General features: G+C 38.2%; 1 protein-coding gene across 19 annotated transcripts in view; it reads right to left on the bottom strand.

Moving 5' to 3' along the window:
* The window catches only part of LOC109421864 (putative uncharacterized protein DDB_G0282133), a 539,561-nt gene that overhangs the window by 137,997 nt on the left and 380,486 nt on the right, over window positions 1-21,078 (bottom strand). For all 19 annotated transcript variants that reach the window (XM_062845548.1, XM_062845556.1, XM_062845557.1 and 16 more), the window contains 2 exons: window positions 18,027-18,506; window positions 17,714-17,963 (listed from right to left, as the gene is read on the bottom strand). In XM_062845548.1, the coding sequence (XP_062701532.1) occupies window positions 17,714-17,963; window positions 18,027-18,506 (730 nt within the window). The remainder of the gene's footprint in view (window positions 1-17,713; window positions 17,964-18,026; window positions 18,507-21,078) is intronic.

Genomic DNA, 21,078 nt, shown 5'->3' with positions numbered 1-21,078 from the left:
TGAACGGAAGAGGATAAAGATCATGCACCACGAGCTTAGAGATTTTTAAGCCTTGCATTGTGGTAGCTGTAACTTCGAACAGCTACAAATGATTCCACTGGATTTGGTGTATTTAATGAGCTTAGTGCTTCAAAGTCCTTGCTCAGTATATGCCGCAGAAATGGCGGCTATACACTACGCATTAGAGCGAAACGCCTTTTCTCCCTCTGATCGATATTTCATTTTTACGGATAGTCTCAGCTCAATTGAGGCTATTCCATGGGCAATTGGCTTCTTTAGTGGTGTTGAGATAATTCCATATTCACAATCTACATGCCAAACTGAGCCGACATCCAAATTTTCATGAACTTTGGTGCCCGGGAACCAATTTAAAAATCGATTTAAAGTTTGTATGGGAGCGATTTGTCGAATCACCCCTCGTCGCATTTCGTACTGGGCGGAGCTGTCAAGCAGTTGCCCAGCTGTCAAAAGGTGATTTCAAAAAATCTTTTTGTAATTGAATTTAGGTATCAAAATAAAGTTTTAAAAATCTGAAAAAAATCATTCTGGCTTAAAAAAGGTGCTCTTTCGAATAAAATCAAAAAATCAATATATTATTCTTAATTTGAAAACCCAATTCGCTCAATGAGGCCGGTAAAGCACTCCCCATTTCCTGAACGAAATTCTATCAATTTTGAGTGCTTTATCGTATCAAGCATATAATATTGTCGGTTTCCTGCAATAGGGGCACAACTCAAAAAATGTGAATTTTCAGAATAAGCGTTTGAAAATTGGCAATCATGAAGCACCTCCTGCAAATTCACTAATTTCTCTCATCATTTGACAAAAGTAAACAAATTTTGATTGTTGTATCATTGAAAGGGACTGAAGGACTATCTGTTTCATGAATTTTTGACAACTATTCTGCCCATATTCGCATAGTCGATGTAACCACCACTGGCAATGCCACCGTACAAAAGCTAATACCTAACGCATGTGCATATTTGGGACCAGTTTTATTCAATAGATCACAAGATATAACCCTTAGTTAGATGTCAACGTGGTAAAAATCTTGAAATTTGTATTTATTCATAGTTAAAATTTCAAAAGCATGTTGAAAAGTACAGTGGCGCTTACATCGACTATGCGAATATGGGCAGTATTTTTCAACGACTATTGAAAAAGTTGACTGATTTTGAGTTGTGCCCTTACTGCGGAAAATAGGTGAAAATGCCCAAATCTCGCGTTTCACAACGAATTTCGGAACGGGTCTTTGTGAGATGAAATTTTATATAGTTTTTCATCATTTGCCATCAAAATCTCAAAAATGACAAATTTTGAGTTGTGCCCCTATTGCAGGAAACCGACGATATCATTTAGGTTTGGGTCCCTTCGCATTGGTCGATCCCGGGTAATGAGAAAGCGGACTCGCTCGCCAAGGTGGGCGCTATGGAAGGCGATATCGCCTTTAATGATTTTTTTTCGATTGCTCGTCAGCATGCCTTGGTTAGTTGACAACAAAACTGGGATGCAGAGGAATTGGGCAGGTGGTTACATTCAATTCTTCCACAGGTATCAAAGACGGCGTGGTTCAAAGGGTTGGACATGGGTCGAGATTTTATCAAGATGATGTGTCGACTTATGTCCAATCACCACTCTCTGGGCTCGCACTTCTATCGAATAGGGCTCACAGATAGCAATCGCTGTAGCTGTGGTGCAGGCTATCAAGATATCTATTTACCATGTTGTGTGGGAATGCCCCGAATACGGTATTGCCAGATCTGATTTATGTGCATCCCTCAGGGCCCGAGGGAAACCAGAAAAGGAAGACATTAGAGATGTGTTGGGTAAACTGGATCTTGAGTACATGAAACTTGTGTACGACTTCTTGAAACAAGCTGAAGTCTTTGTTTGATACCCCAGTCTTGTTGCTCCGCTTGTCCACCTCGTGTCCCCTCGAAAATCGTCTGTTTGTATCGTTACATGTTGTTTGTTCACTCTACGATTGACCAGCAGCAATATGCCACACCATACTGTCATGTGTCAACGAGAAGCCCCCATCATTCTATCCTTTCCTTACATATTTTTGTTCCCCCTAACCTCGACCAAACCGGGAGTTTTACGGTTCCCCAAAACTAACATAGTGTATAAGTCAAAAACATGAAATTGTAAAAAAATAACTGTATTCGGCTCCGTTATGCATGTCAGCGCATAAGCCTAAAATAAACGTTTAAATAAAAAAAAGCATCTTAGGAGGATTAATAAAAAATAGCTCGTTTCTATAGGGCACTGCAATGTGTTGAATTTGTATGGGATGTTGACGTTTACTGGCCTTGTTGTTTATAATAGGGGTAGGCGGGGCATTATGGACACCCGGGGCAGAATGGACACCCTCAATATTTTGAAATATGCGAACTTTTTTGAACTTTTAATGAATGGAGAATATAGTCCATTTGTCTAAAATGTAGTTTCAGGAAAGAAATATTCGAAATTAAAATTATACTTGATTTTACACGAAAAAGTTGCGTCCTCCGTTTTTTGTGCATGGAAATTATAATTTTCACACCATCTAAAATAAGATTTAGTGATTAATTTATTGCAGGTCGATTAAAACCTGATATTTCTAGAACACATGCAAGTAGTTTTGCTGTATTTACATGCTTAACATGTTTATATTTTCTTCTATATTATATCAAAAATCAAGTTTGGGAATATCTTCTGCTGCCGGGGCAAAATGGACACTCACCTTTTTGAAAGTAGCGGCAAGGGAAAAATATAACCTAAATCACAAACCAACCAAATTCTTCGATTTCAGTACATTTTCGGTTAAACGTTCACTATAGTAGACATAGGGTGAAACAAATTGGTCAAAAAACGACAGCAGTGGAAAATAGTTGTTCTAGGCACAGCTGTACATGCCGACAAAAACGAAGCTTTATCCAAAACAGCCTGAATTTAAATTAACTGAACAAAAATGAACTACTTCGGCTTATTATTCATCCATAATAGTTGTTTTGTAATGAAATAACTTTATAGGTGTAAATAATGTACGAAATTCGTAAAAGTCCCATGGTGTCCATATTGCCCCATAGGGGTGTCCATTCTGCCCCATATGCTTGAAGACGGTCATGAAAAACTAACATTTTTCAAAACATTTTTTAAGTGGATAAATCTTTTTTTTTCGTTAGCATCCTTATGCAATAGATGCTAAATAGACTTTAAAAGGATACATGTATCAAAAAACTAAACTTTTTTGACATCTTGCCAGGTAAAGTTGGCAAAAACCTTAGGGTGTCCATATTGCCCCGCCTACCCCTACAATGAAAGGTCAGATTGTATTACTCAGGGATTTGAAAAAAAAATACCCTGAATCACCCAACTGCGTGCGCAGCAAAGTTGCTGCAAATTGTTTTTTTTTTACATTTTTTTTTTGTTAGAGCAATTTTATTGGTCTCGTTTTTCCAGAAACTTCTTTAGAGAATTACTCCTTTACTTTACTTTCTTCAGAAATTTTTGCTGGGGATTTCTCCAGAAAATTCCTCTTGTTGATTCCTTGTGGAATTAGCATAGGGATTCTTCCTCTCCATCTTTGGGTTACTCCCAGGAATGCTATGCGGGAATGGGGCACGTTCGGTATAGTACTAGATTTGAAGTACACAGCAAAAAAATATTAACATTACATGAAATGTAATCAGTTGTTTAATGTAAATAATGTTCATTCAAAAGAAATCGTAATGTAACATTCCATCAAATTTGATGCACATGAATATCTGAGTTGATGATTCTGTATTTTATATTACATTTCTATCAAAATTGTCATGCTCCATTAGCATTATATTTATTCTTTCATAAAATTATGGGACAAACCGAAATTTCCATGAACAAACATTGAACATTACATGATCGCAATGTAGATGCCAGTCGAGCTGATCCAAACCAAAACAAAGATGGCCTCCATTCGTGCGCGGAGGTAAACCGCTAGTGAAGATTGTTTTCGTGGAATAAATCAATAAAACACTCATCGAGCATTCAAAAACCAGGTAAATCTTGAAAGGCAAGTGTTATTTCTTCCTTTAGTGATATAGTTTTTCTACAGCGAGTATTTGGAGGAGAATGATTCAGCTGATGCCGGGAATGCTGCTACGGCTGCTGCTGCATCTGCTGCTGTTGCGGTAGAATCGAGGCGCGGAGCTACTTTATTGTTGCTGTTTGCCAAGCTTGTTTTGTGATAATATTATTGTGATGTTTAAATTAAAATAAGTGATACTGAATAAATAGATATGAAACCAACTTAGTAGTGTCCAATTATTCCCAAAATAAAGATGAGGAATCATTTCATTCACCTAGGTTTGCAGGCAGCACGCCATCGTACATTTACATTACCCGATCAGAAGTTTAAACGACGATGATTACTATCGATGTAAAAATAAAAGCACGCGTAACAATGCATCATTTTCCACGCTCCAATTATGTGCATGATATATGATGTAATTGTACAAGATTTTTTCGAACTGTGTAATGAGTTGAATTTGAGTATGGCTAGAAGGTCAATTCTTCGTTTCTGCAATGAAATGGTGCAAAAAGCGTGGGTATTATGATTCCTTGCCTGATTTGATGCTGTTTTGGCAAAACTTTGGATAACTATGTTGTTTATGTTGCTAGAAATTGAGAAAACAACAACACTGTAGGTATTATGCCACGCTTTTTGCACCATTTCATTGCAGAAACGGAGAATTAACCTTCTCACCATACTAAAATTCAGCTCATTACTACAAATCTAGTACTTCACCGATCTGTCCTATTCCTTCAAGAATATCTGCTGGACATTCCCACAGGAGTTCATGTTGGAATTTCGTCAGATACATCTTCATTGGATTCAACCAGGAATTGCTTCTATAATTTCTCCAAGCAGTCCTTCTGAGGAATTCTTTTGGATTTTATTGTGGGGACTTTTTTCTGGGATGAATTTTCCAGGAACTCCTGAAGGATGCCTAGAAAATACCTCCATGAATATTCTCATAAAACCTACAGGTAGGACTGATAAGACAATTTGATGATTTGGGCGTGTATTGTCAGCCGTTAAGAGCAAAGCTTCCATTAGTTTTGAATTTAGAATGAAAAATACTACTTTTCCTAATGATCTACAATTAATGACCAGCAATTACTAGCATAATGAATATAACTACTTGACAGAACATTTCAATAGAATATAGACTAAATATTTGATAAAGGGCAAAACGGCAGCACTACATGAGTTTGGAAATCTACGGTAAATAACTGACGACAAGGAAAGAACACAACCGACTACATGGACATTACAACAAAAACCAATACAGTGGTTTTTCGATTTTGTCACGGTTCTATTTAATCACGCTCCATTATATCACACTCGATTTTAGCACGCTATTTTTTTCGATTATATTACGCTATGAGCATCGATATAAATATCGCTAAGCAAACTATAGGATACATGAATCGTCATAAGTAAGATATTTTCCAGATTAGTATACGATTATGGTGACAGATCGGACACAGGAATTGACTATCTAGAGTCACATTCCCATGCTGCTCTGCATTGAGTTCGGTCTGTATCCGTCAATTCCACGCGTTACATTTTCCATCAGGGATCTCCAGTTAGCCTATGTGAATAAGGTTTTGGATCGCCAATTCAGAGACGGTGGGTTCGATTCCCATTCTTGTCAACTTTTCTTGACTTTCCTATGCATAGTGTATAATTGTACTTGCACCACAATATACAAATTCATACAATGGCAGGCAAAGAAAGTCCTTCAATTAATAATTGTGGTAGTACTCAAAGAACACTAAGTTGAAGAGAAGCAGCCCTAGTTCCATTGAGAACGTAAAGTCACAAAGAAGAAGTAGAAGAAGAAAAAGCGTTTTCCGTTAGAGTCTCACGTTGATTTCATTTTTTTTTGTATTTTAATTATTATTAACGAGCTTCTCAACCCGCGGCTCGTTCATATCGGGACCTACGGTTTCACTTCACTTCCGAAGGGATAACTAACATTTTGTAAATTTATCGGATTTTAAAAGTTGATATGTTGTTCAATTAATGCCAACCAGCATATCGAACGATCATAAATTAAAGACAGAACCTTTATTCTTCGAGACAATTGTACAACAAAGCGTAACGCGACAACATCATAAAAATATCAAATTTAGATTTTTCAACCAGAAATTCCCAACCTTCTGGAAACACTTTTAAAAATGTTAAGTACTCAACGATAAATTTAAGCAATTATCTTTATTTTGCTGTAAAAAGATTGAAATCAACAACATTTGGAAACATCGTTCCATGAAGTTCAAAAGCTATGGTGTAGAAGTGCAAATAATACCTCCATTATTTGACCTTATTTACAGAGACATTGCATAATAATTACGTACAACAATATTAGACTTCCATGAACGGATTCGATATTTTGTTCGTTTTTGTTTCATTTTTTTTATGTGCAAGTGTATTTTGATTATTAAACGCCTTCGGAAAAAGATGTTTCAATTATATCACGCTCCAATATATCACGCAAATTTTTTTTTCATTCGTGATATAATCGAAAAAGTACTGTATTCCCACTTTCTACCGTAACCTTCCGGGTCAGTTCGCAACGGTGTCTTCTTGGATGCCACCCCATCTGCGCACGTCTGGTGACCTGCTTCAGAACGATTATGTTCTGTTCTATCCAAGGCCTAGTTTAGAGGTTTCAGCGCTAAGTATACAGCGGCCGGCTAGTAACCTTTTAAAAAGAAAATGATCGTTGTAGCTAAAACGATCGTGTCATAATTTGAACACCGTATGTCAATGCTAAGTGGTCCCTAGGTGTCTAAAATTCTCAAAGATTGCATGGGACTAAAAATATGATTTTTTTTCACGAAAAAATACCCTATTCTCCTAAAACCTTCTATTTTAGGGTCCAGAAAGACCAAAACTTGCGATATCTCTACTCGTTTTTGAGTAATTGACAAGAATGAACTTTTTCTATTTCGCTCAATAACGAATGGAGGTTCACAAACTTGGGCACATTTTTGGCTCTTTAGTGTCCTAAAATCATCGGTTTTAATAGAATAGGGTATCATTTTTTCGTCGAAAAAAATGTCTTCAAGCTCCACACACTTCTTTTGTCCATGCAACAACTTTAAAATTTGTATTTCTAGGAAATATAGCTTTGCTCAATGCAACTAAAACATCTAGAAGAAATACTAATAATTCTTCCAAAAAGTATAAAGGTAGTTCGAGTGCCAGATAAGGACTCTAAGCTCAACTGTGCCCTATGATCCTCCGGAAAGTAGTGAGTTGGTGTCCAGACCAACGGCAACGACCAAAGTGAATAAAAAAGAATTGCGATTGGAAACTCGGTACGTGGAACTGCTGATCTCTGAGCTTCATTGGGAGCACCCGCATACTCGCCGATCTACGGGTTCTGCATTGTAGCTACCATCTTCATCTACCAGAGTTGCGGCAACATACGTAAGCTGAAAACAGCTTTTATTGTGATGGGCGACACGCAGAGGCACGTGATCGTTTGGTGGCCGATCGACGAAAGAATGTGCAGGTTGAGGATCAAGGGCTGATTCTTCAACTTCAGTATAATAAACGTGCACAGTCCACACTCCGGAAGCACTGATGATGACAAAGACGCATTTTATGCACAGCTCGAACGCGAATACGACTGTTGCCCAAGCCACAACGGCAAGATTATCATAGGAGACCTAAATGCTCAGATAGGCTAGAAGAAATAATTCAGACCGACGATTGAAAAGTTCAGCGCCCACCAGTTGACGAACAAAAATGGCTTATGACTAAATGATTTCGTCGCCACAAAAAAAATGCCAATACGTAGCTCCTTCTTCAAACACAGAATCCTTTATCGTTACACCTGAAGATTACTACCACAGCAGACGAAATTCCAAATCAACCACGTTCTGATTGACGGACGACACTTCTCCGACGTTATCGACGTCAGGACCTATCGTGGCGCTAACATAGACTCAGAACACTATCTGGTAAAGGTTAGACTATGTCCAAATCGTGGGTCTCCAGTTAGCCTAGTGGTTAAGGCTATGGATCGCCAATCCGGAGACAGCGGGTTCGATTCCCGTTCCAGTCGGGACAATTTCTCGACTCCCTGGGCATAGTGTATCATTGTTCTAGCCTCACAATATACAATACCAGTAAATCTCGTGTAAGCGTTGCCAGACGAGGGCGAGCACGATGTGGCCCCGCTAGAGGTCTGCTGGAGAACAATAAAAGTAGCCAGCAACCAGAGATTAAAATTTTCATTTTCAATGAGTGAAATTCAACGTGAATTATGCAAATTCTCAACTGAGGGATCAAAATAAAATTCATTTTGGTGAAATCGACACGAATGCCACTCTAGTGGTAAAGTGTCTTTAATAAACTAATAATAATAATTTTGGTGTATGAATATTCTCACTTATTCATTATTTTTTTGCAATTTCTCATCGTAATAGGCTGTTTTACCTTACACAAATCTGACAGGAAAAGGTCTTATTTCCCACACCAAATTAACAGTGCTGTAAAAATTCATTACAGCACTGATTTGCGTTGTGTAATGAATCATTACAGCACTGTTTTCAGTTTTGGTCAACTTCTTGATGCTTTCTGGACGCAGTTTTGAAAAATTGTGACAACTGCACAGTATAACCTATTATAATCAGATTTTCTTAAACATTGGCTATGAACATCAGTGTTCAGTTTGATGAAAAAGTTTTGTTGAAAACTATCCTCAAGGGTAATTTATGAAATCGCAAAAAACGTTGTACGCAACTCGGTGCAGAACTCGATTTTTCCAGCACTCGTCGTAATTATCCAACTCGGCAAGCCTCGTTGAATAAATGTACGACTCGTGCTGTAAAAATCGTCATTCTACACCTTGTTGCGTAAACTACTATTCTGTCACTGACAATTTTCACTGAGAAATATGACTAGACCGAAACTCCTTCCAATGATCTCAAAACTTGTGTATAGTAGTAAATTAGAATACCAAAAACTGCTCTATTTATCCATTAAGTCGGATTGTGCGTCTGTTAACAAAAATTGGACATTTTACGACGTGCGAAAAAATATTCGTGACAGTGAACAAAATATTGCTATTTTCTATATCCTAATAGAAAGAGCTCATTTTTCTGAGTATAACGTGATTTTATTGCGTTCCAATAACTTTGTTTTGATGGTTAAATAAACAAAACAGTTTTTATTTTTGTGGATAGAATGACAGTTCAATCGATAAAATGACAGTTCGTCCCGAACAAAAAAATTTTCCCATACAAACTTTAAATGCATTTTAAAAATAGTTCCCGGGCACCAAACATGATGAAATTTTGGATTTCGACTAATTTTTGGACGGAGATTCCGATTATGGAATAATCTGGATACCCATAAAGAACCCAATTGAATGAAAAAAGAGAGGCATTCAGCTGACAATGAATGTGGCCAAACACGAATGAAAAAATGAGAATGTCAATCTTCACTTTCAACTTTCGAATTTTTTACACACAGCCAGCAACGACACAGCCGAGGCCACCATCGGGTTCGAGGAAAGGAATCGACAAAACGAATGGTTCAACGAGGAATGCAGAGCGATTCTGGAGGAGAAGAACGCAGCAGGGGTGATAATTCTGCAGTAAGGAACCCGACAGAACGTGGAACGACAGCTGCGGTGGGAATCGAACCCACGTCCCTTAGCACGATGCGACTAAATGCTTGGTGACACTAGCCGCAAGACCACGAAGCCACACATTAATTCGACCAGAAGCTCAATGAATCTCGCAACGACTTCGTGCCGCGAGCCGAAATATGCAGGGATAAATACGGTGGCCTCTTGACGGACGGACGTAAGGTGATCGAAAGGTGGAAGCAGCACGACTATGAAGGAAACGATTACGCCAATGCAACAGAGGACGAAAATGAGCTAACTCTCATGCTGAGGGAAGTTAAGGATGCCATTCACCAGCTCAAAATCAACAAAGCAGCCGGAAAGGATGGTATCGTAGCTGAACTCATTAAGATAGGCCCAGAAAAGTTGGCCACCCTTGGTAGTTAGGATCTAGGAAACCAAACAGCTACCGAAAGAGTGGAGGGAGAGGGGAAATCAGCCCCATTCACAAGAAAGTCGACCATTTGGAATGTGAGAACTACAGAGCGATCACCATTTTGAATGCTGCCTACAAAGTGCCATCCCAGCATCACTTACCACAAAATGTTCGTGTTCATGGGGTGATGGGTTGTTCAAAAAGTTATCCGACCATAATTTGATAATTCTTTAGGGTCAATTTAGTTCTAGAAAGAACGGGCAGCAATGGAATGTAGGAGTTGTTATATCCTCCAATAACAACTAGGACAGCGGGCGGTATTTTGAACACTTTTAGATATAACTCAGTTGATTCCAAACCAATTGACTTGAAATTTTGTACACAGATAGATAAGGGGGATTAGGGGCATAATGGACACCCTAAGCAAATGAGTATATTTGACCTGTATAACAGACAAAATCTTAACATATTATCAGTTAGCTTACAACTTTAACTTGTTTCTTACGTATTTCAATCATCCACAGCTGGTAGAATGTCATTATTGTGAAGAAATAATGAATTGAAAATCGTGTGTTTAATGGGGGTGGCAGGAAAGGTACGGGGCGAAATGGACATCCATCGGGTCATAATGGACACCCCTGCATATTTTATGCTGTATCTTATCGACCAGTTAAGTAATAAGCCAACGGAGATCAATATCACAGATATAATACTCCATCTTAGACGAATTTACATAACTTCAAAGTTTATTAAATAAATTTTAAGCTAAAATAATCAGATTGATTTTTTTCAAACTCTCTAAAACGCCTAACAGTATGCAATCCGCGTACGTCCACTTATATTTGCCAGTGTTCATTTCGCCCCGAATAGACTACAACATTGAAATTGCTATTTTCAGTGTGTTCTGATCAAAAATAAAATACTTCATCCATTGCTAAATCTACGTATATATGTAGATAAGCTAACAATCCACTTGTTTGTATGGCGGACACACTCAATCACTCGTAATACCTTATTTGCTGCTGCTTCTAAATTATAAGAAATCCACCATATGAAAAACATACTTCAATTTCAATGATATTTTGGTTATTTTGAAGGAATATAAATGGTACTTTTGAAAAATAGAACAATGACTTGTTCCTTTACACTTATTCATTGAAAGTTTTACATAAAAATCAACGGTTTCGGCAAAAACAGGGGTGTCCATTTCGACCCGGGTGTCCATTATGCCCCTAATCCCCCTGCTATACGAATCTCAGCATTTCAAACATTATGTCAATTGATTCAAGCTGAGTTATAGCAGAAAAGTGCTCAAAATAGAAGCCCTGCCGAGATGGTTATACCATAGACTAATTTCAAGACCTCGATGTACCGTGCCATGCCCTAATACCGTGTGCCTCCTAATACCGTGTATTTGACAAAAAACTCAAATATTTTACTAAGTGTATTATTTTTTTAACTGAGTAACTAGTTCAATCATTAGCATATCAAACCTTCTCAAGTTAGGCGTGATAAATTTGGCACATATTTACAAAAACAAGCAATTAAAAATATTTACACAATGTGAGTGCAAAGTAACAATACACGGTATTAGGGTATGGTTCCTTTAGTGTTCCAAATACCGTGTTTCGGCTAAAACTTGCAAACTGAAAATATTATTGATACTTTTTATTTTATGAATCAATTGCACAAACCTCTAGGCAACGTTTGACGCATAGGTTCTTATAAGTATGAACTTAGTATGATTGATATGGTGATGATTCAAAGGACCACCAATGTATGCGGGTCACATACACGGTATTAGGAACAATGCTATGTTTTACAATTTTGATTTTAACAATGGATTAAACATTTGGAATTTCATTAATCATATTTATTATACATAATACACACAATAAGCAATAATATAGCGTTTGAAAAATCAAGAAACTTAGATTATTGATTTTTACAGGGCTCTTTGAAGTGAAGAGCATCCTTAAGGTCACGGTATTAGGGCATGGCACGGTACCAAAGAAAACGATCAAATTTTCGGTGACCAGTCCGGTACCCAATAAATATTCATAACCGTGTATTTTTTTCCGTGTAAATTGCTTTTTGTGTAAATTTTATTTAGCGTGTTACACTGATCTGACAGCTCTGAGAGTAAGGGACTAAACATAAATTACGTAAAGTGAGTACCGAGGATTGTTCACAATCTGCGAACTTGACTGCGGAAAAAATTGCGACCATGACGCCGCTGGTTATACTGCCTTATAAGAAAATAATTCATATGAAAAAAATGTTGACAAAGTTCAAAAGGATGAGATGAGAAGAGTCGATCGCAGCAGTCCGCGAGCGCGTGCGGGTGTTTAATTTTTGCGCTGTCATTTTTTTACCTTCAGCGAGTTTTTGATTTAAGGGCTTTTACTACTATTATAAGAATAATTAATGAAGAAAATGTCAATTAGTTCCGCGGTCGAGAGATAAATCGTCGTGCATGGTTGCATCGTGCCATGGCTCTGGCTCTACCGAACTAAAATGGGATACCGGTAACGAAATCTGCCGAAAGTGTGCTTTGCAACCGCCCGTCCGGGAAGTGATTCAACCGTCCATGACAAAATGAAGAGTGCTTCTGGACCAATTCTGGACATCCACTGCTCTTGGTCTACCTGTGTGCCTGAACGTTGCCCAACCGCATCCTTTGGAGTACCCTTCCACTAACTACACCTAGAACAACACTCATATCTCCTCGACACCTAAGCCTGAGAGGTCGTAGAACTTTCTATATATCTTGCTTAGGTGTTTAACTAACCATCCTTATATATTCCTCAGCAGTCGCAAGGACGAGGTCAGGACAACTCTCGACTGTTGGAGAATTGTGTCAGTCTTGTCGAGAAGTCAGAGATAAGTCTCCAATCTTTGTTTTTTTTTTGGTATCCTACGGGAAGGAGGCAATCCTCATAACTGTGGTCTAGGGCTGTACTGCCTACGAAACTTGTGCGACTTGCTTAATGCTAATGTTTACTTTTTCAGTGGTAACCAGGTAAATTATTAAACCATAACAATTTCTTATACGCTTTTTCGCCAAGGAAAGCACCCCATTAAACCCTATCCAATTTCCAACTCCAGATATCTATGAAGTGGGCCAAGTTCTTGGATACATTCTGAGTAGATATCTAATCAACATTTCCTTCCCATCCCCGCTGATCGTAAGGACCTGGCCAGGTGTCGAGAGTTCGTTAAATGAAAGGTTTGTCAAGTCCCAGGCAACTTTTCTGGCGCATTAAACGTCTCTATCGACAGCCACCCCAGGATGTGTACGGTCGGCTATGCTATGCTATGCTATGCTATGCTACAAAGTTCAAAAGGATGAGGTAGTTCAAAACTTCATTGATTTGTAGCTTTACAGATAGCTGCAGCCTATCACCCAATAAGATCACATACATCTTTGACAGTTAACAGTAAATAAACCGGGTTGCTTCGCCGTTGCTGCCGTAACCTCGCCGGCCTATGCAGGGTGACGACTCAACTTTGAAAATCAAATTCCCTGACTTTCCAGTCTGTTTTACTTAAAATTCCAGGTCATGTAAATCAAAGCTTAAGGCCGTCTGCTCATGATATAAAATTAAATTCACTGACGTAGAGACGAACCAGCCAAGGGCTGAAAGTCTCTTTAATAAAGACAAATCAATCAATCAATCAATCAATTCACTGAATTTTCCTGGTTTTTCTAAAAGTAGAAAAATAGGAAAAAAGATTTTTCCAATAAGTTCAAGGCATATCGGCAGTTTCAGAATTCTTCTATCTGATATTTACGCTGTGCTAGAAATAACTTTTGACGTGTTCACCATAACAATTCTTTTAAAAATAACGCCAAAATTACAACTGTGGCTGCGATTTCGCCGCAAATTTTGCATGTATGTATAATTAATTTGATAATGAAAAAAATCTTGACAACAAAATCTGGAGATAAGTACAATGTATTGGAAACATCAGAATGTAGTTTATGAGGTCTGCCACAATGCCGACAAAATCTTTTAGAAACTCTTTAAATTTTTTCTCGGAATTTCAACACATTTATTTTTTTGAAATAATGTTTCAACAATACTTTTGAAAGCTCCCTCAAACTTTTTCGAAAATTCATACGTATTTTCCTGCAAAACTCTACATGATACCTCTAGCGTTGATGGAAAATTTGTTGAATCTTAAAATAAGATTACAGGAAGTCTAGAAAATTATGTTCCGAAATGTTTCCAAAATAATTTCAAAAACTAGGAATTGCAGCATGAATTCCTCTTTTAGAGCTTTTGGGAAATTGATAGTCCTGTCTTCGTTACAAACATTATGATCTTGAAATAGCTGAAACTTTTCGAGTGCTTTCCAGGAATGTATTTTAAACATTTTTAAAAGTCTATCTAGAACCTTCTAGTCAACCAGTACAAAAGGTCTTTTGTGATTTATTGTGCATTTATCTTCTTAATTCTCAAACAATTCGCAATTCTATTGGAATCTTTGGTGAATTTGTACCTAGCTTCTTTCCATATCCTCATCGGATATTTTGATGGTTTCTTTACTGTATTCTTTTTAACCCTCTACTTCCCATGGTTGCTCTAGAGCACCATCGATTTTCGACGAACTCGAGACAAACGAAATCAGATGAATATGATGCAACAGTTTTTAGAATATGATTGTAATCCCATTAGACAAACCCAACTCCCAACTACTTGTTTCAATAGTGGAACTATTGATAAACAATCAAAATACTATTGATTTACAACTAATTTTTTTTTCGTTGATTTCGAAAAATTAAATCAATTTGCAATAACTTTTGTTCAAGCACTTTTTTCGGAAACGCTTTCTTGACATAGATATAGTCGTTCAAAGTCGTGTGAAGGAAAGGGTTAAATATTTAAAAAACAAACTCTTGCAGAATGGCAAGAATATGTTCCTTCATTGAGTTTAACCTACATATTTTTATCAAACAATTTACCCTGCATTATAATACTACATTATCTGGTACGCATAATGGATGATATCTGATGTATTCGTAAGTTATCAACACAGATATTTTGCCTTGCCAAGAAACACTTCAAAAAGTTCACCCAAACTTTAAATTTTTATAAATTGTCTATAGTGGTCCCAAATTACCGAGTTGAAACTTTCTTCCTTCCGTTATTAATAAAATTCAACTCACTGGTTTGGTAGTCGAACTGATAAGACAGTGCATCATGTATTTGCTCAGGGTTTTATGTCTGTCAAAGTGTTATACAATAGTTTCTTCTTTATGTGTGTATTCACCGCTGTCAAACCAGTTGAATCAGCTGAGGGGGTTTGGCCCTTATTGCCGAAATCAAAACTCCGAACGTAAATCTTACACGAGCAATCTGCGAAAACAAGTCATTTGAATCCTGTAGGGGATATGCCAGGAAACTTGCAGATACAATCTTGTAAAATATTTCTTATGGACTTCACATAAAACCATCAAGAAACTAAATAATTATTTTCAACAATGCCATTGTTTTACCAAGAGTCAAGGAACTTACATTTGTTTAGTTAAATAAGAATATTGTAAGGATCTGGGTGAACTATTTTAGACTTATATTTTTTTTAGGGTTTAAATATCATCGTAAGCTAAAAATGCACTAAAACGTGTAAAGTAACTTGGGAATCCTGTTCTCTAGGACATGAGGCTTTGATTGCATGTTAGAAGTGTTATTACGAAAATAATGAAGCACTACAAATGCATATTTAAATATATAACATCTTGTAGTGGAACTCTACAGATGCGTAATAAAATAGGACATCTCATATGGACAGATACAACACAGAACATACATTTTGCCCTATTACCCAAACGGATAACAATTTCCGATGACAGGATGACGAGGTTTCATTATTGTTCTTAGTCCATCAGTCAATCATATAATCGTATTTTCTCCGGCAGGTTGCCTTTCGTTCGCAGCATTAGTTACTTTCATAGCTGTGTTTTGGTCTAGGAATTTCTAATCCTAAGGGGGCATCTCGATTCGGGCTTCATCACTAGAGTTCTATAACTTGAAGTATGTGTCTGGGAAAGGTTTACATCTCTAGTACTTAATCGCGGCCCGAAATGGCCTGAATGTTGGCATTCGAAATAGGATTATGGGCCTCCATTCTGCCAGAGCCCTATAAACGTGCATTAATACTAGGGGAATATTTACAAGTTAAAATACAACATTTAACACAAAAAAAAACTTGTAATAGTGTTTGAGGTAAGTAAGATGAGGAGAGGCACACCTAACTCTACTAGGAGTGTAGATCTAGATGAATCAGGAGAAGAACTAGGGAATTTTCGAGATTTTTCCGCAATTATTATTAGGGATTCAACAAAGATTTCTAGGGGATTCAACAAATTTCTATGCATCTCAAGACTGGATTTGCCAATAAATTAGAAACCCATTAGAACTGCCAATAAATTAGAAACCCCCCACTTTATATAAACAATTTAGCTAGTTTTTCAAATTTAATAACTTGTATAACTCAAATACATACATCGATTTATGATTATTTGTCGTGAAAATTTTTCCCTGACCATCAACAAAACTCCAGGTCCAGAAATAAATTCCCTGACTTTACAGGTTTTTCTAGGTAGTCGATACCCTGCTATGACTCTGGATTATACATAAACCGTCGGGCTCCAAAGGCCCCAAACGATTTTCACACTGCTTCTTTTTTTTGCTTAACTTTTTGTTCCTGAAATGAATTTTTTTTGGACCCCTGAAAAGTGAGGACCTGGTGCCATGACTACTGTCGACATCGAAAAACATACAGCATACAGCACATTGGTTATACAAACAAGGACCTGGTGTGATGATTAAAGCACGTGACTATCACGCCGAGGACCTGCGACCGAATCTCACTCCCGACAAACTCACAAAATGTGAGTTCTTCCTTCGAAAGGGAAGTAAAGCGGGGGTCCCGAGATGAACTAGCCAAGGTCTAAAAATCTCGTTAATACAGATAAAATAAACAAATTTAAAAAAATGAAATAACCGTTAATAACTGAAACTGTTCTGATAAAGTAATAAATCGTGACCACTACTAACACAGTATCACAGTATGCTAACTGTAATAAATAACTTTTCAAATACCACAAGGCTATTAGATACAAATTTGTTATTGGTATGTGGTATTTGAAACACTATTTTTTAATGTTTTAGTTGTAATCAGAATGAAAAGATAACAAATGTTTCAAGCCGTGTCATTTGATGGTAGGTAAAGGGTGCCTCAACTAAAACAACATGTTTAATTATTGTTAAACAAGAAGATACAGTTTGAAGACGATAAGCAGGGGCTACAGGCTGAACGAAACTCAACACCAGACAACGGACACGCAGAGCAATGCACCAATGGATATGAGAAAAACGCATTTCTCGCGAAATGTTTCGTTGTCCGGTGGAGCGGGAACCGAATCCTCACCCCATAGCTTAATACTGTTATAAGCTTGATAACGCTGATTGCACGACCACAAAGCTCCAAATGAATGTCAAATTGGCCAAACGACGTGATGCATGCCTCAGACTCTGCTGAAAGTTGCCGAACATCGTTTAATAAACTGTAGCGGCAATTATGTATGCTTCCCCAATGCTAGTGTAAGAATAGAAAACCGATAAGGGAACACTACGTCGTCCATGAATCGCCGACCTACCTGTCATTGCTCTGGAGTTGCTGGTGGTGCGTTCGTCCTTGGTGCTGCTCAGATCGGAATCGAACAGATCCTTCACCCGGTTGTAGATGACCTCCTGGGGATCGTGCAGGAAGAAAGATTCCCCCGAAACACTGCCGCTCGGGCTGGGAGGTGTCGTCGAACCGTTCCGCATCGGATTAATGTAGACTCCGTCGTTCGGTGGCACTGTTCCGTAATAGCTATCTGGCGACTGGCGTGTGTATAAACCGTCCTAAAAAGGGGACAGAGTTGGAGTCACTGGATTTACTTAAAATCACGTTTTTTTCTTCCTTACCTTGGTTTGCCTAATCGTCGGTGGGTGAAGATAGAAGGGTTCCGAGTCTGAACTGCCAGAGGACGACTTGGACATCATCGTATTGTGGTGCGACGATGATTTGTTCTTGTTGTAGTAGTGATGGCTGCTCGAGTGCTTCTTCGATATCCGTTTCTGCTGCTGTGGTGGGGTTGCAACCGCTAACTGTTGTTGCGAGCCATAAATTTCCGCGTGTCGGGTCTGCTGTGATTGTTTGATTTGTTTCGATTCGACGTAATCGGGTTCTCGGTTACCGTGCTGGACCAGTGCATTCAGGCACTCGACCTGTTGATTTTCGGCAGCATCGTTGATGGGGCTTTTACCGTACTTATCCAGGGACAGTTTGGCACCGTGGCTCAGCAGCCATCGCACTGCGGTTAGGTGTCCACGGGAAGCGGCAAAGTGAAGCGGAGTGGCACCATCGCCGTCACGGAGATTAGGATCGACACCTTGATCTTCGACCTGCGCGAGAAATTTGAATTGAAACACGATATCAAAATCAAAACTTCAGAGCGTTTAAGCGCGTTTAACTGGCTGGCCAGTGTGTGGAAAAGCGTGTCTAAACCCGACGTAAAACTTACTGCAACTGATCCAAGACCTAGTTTTTCGCGCAAGTTGCAGCAACTCGCTTCGGGACCTAAGCGCTCTGCTGCTGCAAGCACTACCGCACACCACCAGCCGAAGAGGAGATAAACGACCGGCCAGATGGACGGACGGGAGCGAATGTGGAAGATAATGATCGAAAGAGAGCAGCGAAAGCGGACGATGCATGTCGATTACGTCACGATAAACAAATTTCTTCTTGCTGGAAGTCGGGAGGCTCTTGGAGGGTCTCCTTCAGAGGCGTAGCAGTTGTTACACAAGCATGGCAGAACATAAGGTGCAATCTTTTATAAACAGACGTCACGCTCTAACATCGTACATCGTACACTGATTTAACGGATTATTTAAAAATTTGATGGTTGGCCAACTGTCCATTCGTGGCGCTCGCATCGTTTTTGTTCGAGTTTGACGTTTGCTCACTACCGCCACCTAGTTGGTGGTCGGCCAAACTTAGTCCTTTTAGCATTGGGCGAATATGTTTCCGCGACTATGATTTGAATCGAAAATTGTTCGAAGTGTTACGTCTGTTTGTCTGTGGAAAAATGTTCGAAGTGTTACGTCTGTTGGTCTGTGCTTTTATGATAACCAAGGATTCCTTCACTCACCCGGTAATCATTTAACCCTCTAATACCCAATCCCAAGGGCCCATATAGCCGAGGCGGTAAACGCACGGGTATTCAGCATGATCATGCTGAGGGTGGCGGGTTCGATTCCCGGTCGGTCCAGGATCTTTTCGTAAAGGAAATTTCCTTGACTTCCTTGGGCATAGAGTATCTTCGTGCCTGCCACACGATATACGCATGCAAAATGGTCATTGGCAGAGGAAGCTCTCAGTTAATAACTGTGGAAGTGCTCATAGAACACTAAGCTGAGAAGCAGGCTTTGTCCCAATGAGGACGTTACGCCAAAAAGAGAGAGAGAATACCCAATCCCGCCTTTAGACGGGTATAGTTTGAGCATTTTTGTAATTTTTGTTTCGTGGAAAATTATGTTGTTTATATTTTTGGCTGATATTGAGGACTATTCTGTATATCTCAAAACGGTTTTTTGTGTATTTTAACCCTTTCCTTCCCACGACTTTGAACGACTATATCTATGCCAAAAAAGCGTTTCCGAAAAAAGTGGTAGAACAAAAGTTATTGCAAATTAGCTAAATTTTTCGAAATCAATGAAAAAAAAAATGGTTGTAAATCAATAGGTTTTTGATTGTTTATCAATAGTTCAACTATTGAAACAAGTATGCAGTAGTTGGGTTAACCTTATGAGATTATAACCATATTCTAAAAAATATTGCATCATATTCATCTAATTCCGTTTGTCCGGAGTTCGTCGAAAATCGATGGTGCTCTAGAGCAACCATGGGAAGTAGAGGGTTAAAGCGTTTTTACATTTTTTAAATATCATTAAAAAATTGATGTTTTAGTTACCTTTTAGAAGTCATTGTTTATTTTGTATTGAATCGCTACAATTAACATATTTTATTATTTTTCCAAATCATTCTATCCTTGTTTAATAGTTTAAGGGAATCGAATACACTCTAAAATTATTTTCCTTAAAATTACACGGAAAATAAAATTCTCTGTGAAAAAAAATAAAATAATAATATTTCAACAATAATCATAAAATCTCAAAATGTTTTCATCTCAAAAAATCCGTTCCCCAAATTGGCTTCCAGGAAAAATATAAAAGTGTGGGGATGTTCAAAAATAAAAATTAGAAAAATCAAAAACTGAAATTTACGAAATCGAGAATTGAAAAGAATCATCTTCCAAAACATGTTTAAATCGATTTTAGATGGCGAAAATTGATATTAAGATCAAAATAAAAAATTTGGGTATTAGAGGGATAACTCAGTTCAGAAACTTATTACTACAATGTGATATTCGGCAAACTTGTAGGGTAGCGTTTGTCCCATAACTAACAACAAGGACACCATGTTCTAACTCTCATCTTTTCGGCATTAGAACGCTGCGCTAGTATTACCTACTCATACTAAACGATCGAAAATATCAATCATATATGTATGTAGTAACAGTAGGTGGTGCTATTTTTTTTGTCGAGAATATATCGGTGAGAAACTCTACTGGAAAAAGGTAGCCGAAATACTCGTATTGCTTGTAACACTTTAAAGTTATTTCATTATCTGGTTAGCAGAATTTATTGAAAACAAGTATCACAATGAAGATTGCTTCAATGTACAATTGTACATTCATGAAATTGTGTTAACAACTTGTGCCTATTTAGTGATCCAAACTGGTCCATATGCTCTGCACCTCCCTATCACTGAACATCGGGCACACCTATGTTCGATCCATTCTTGTACTGGCCCCAAACCCATCAGACGGTGCAAGCCCGAAGAACATTAACAAGTGGATGAATCAGATCGTGGGCATACTAATTTCACCACATTGCCGCCGCTGACCAGTACCAT

Source organism: Aedes albopictus, chromosome 1 (genome assembly GCF_035046485.1).
Source record: "Aedes albopictus strain Foshan chromosome 1, AalbF5, whole genome shotgun sequence".
Lineage (NCBI taxonomy): Eukaryota > Metazoa > Arthropoda > Insecta > Diptera > Culicidae > Aedes > Aedes albopictus.
This window is presented reverse-complemented; position numbering and strand designations above follow the sequence as displayed.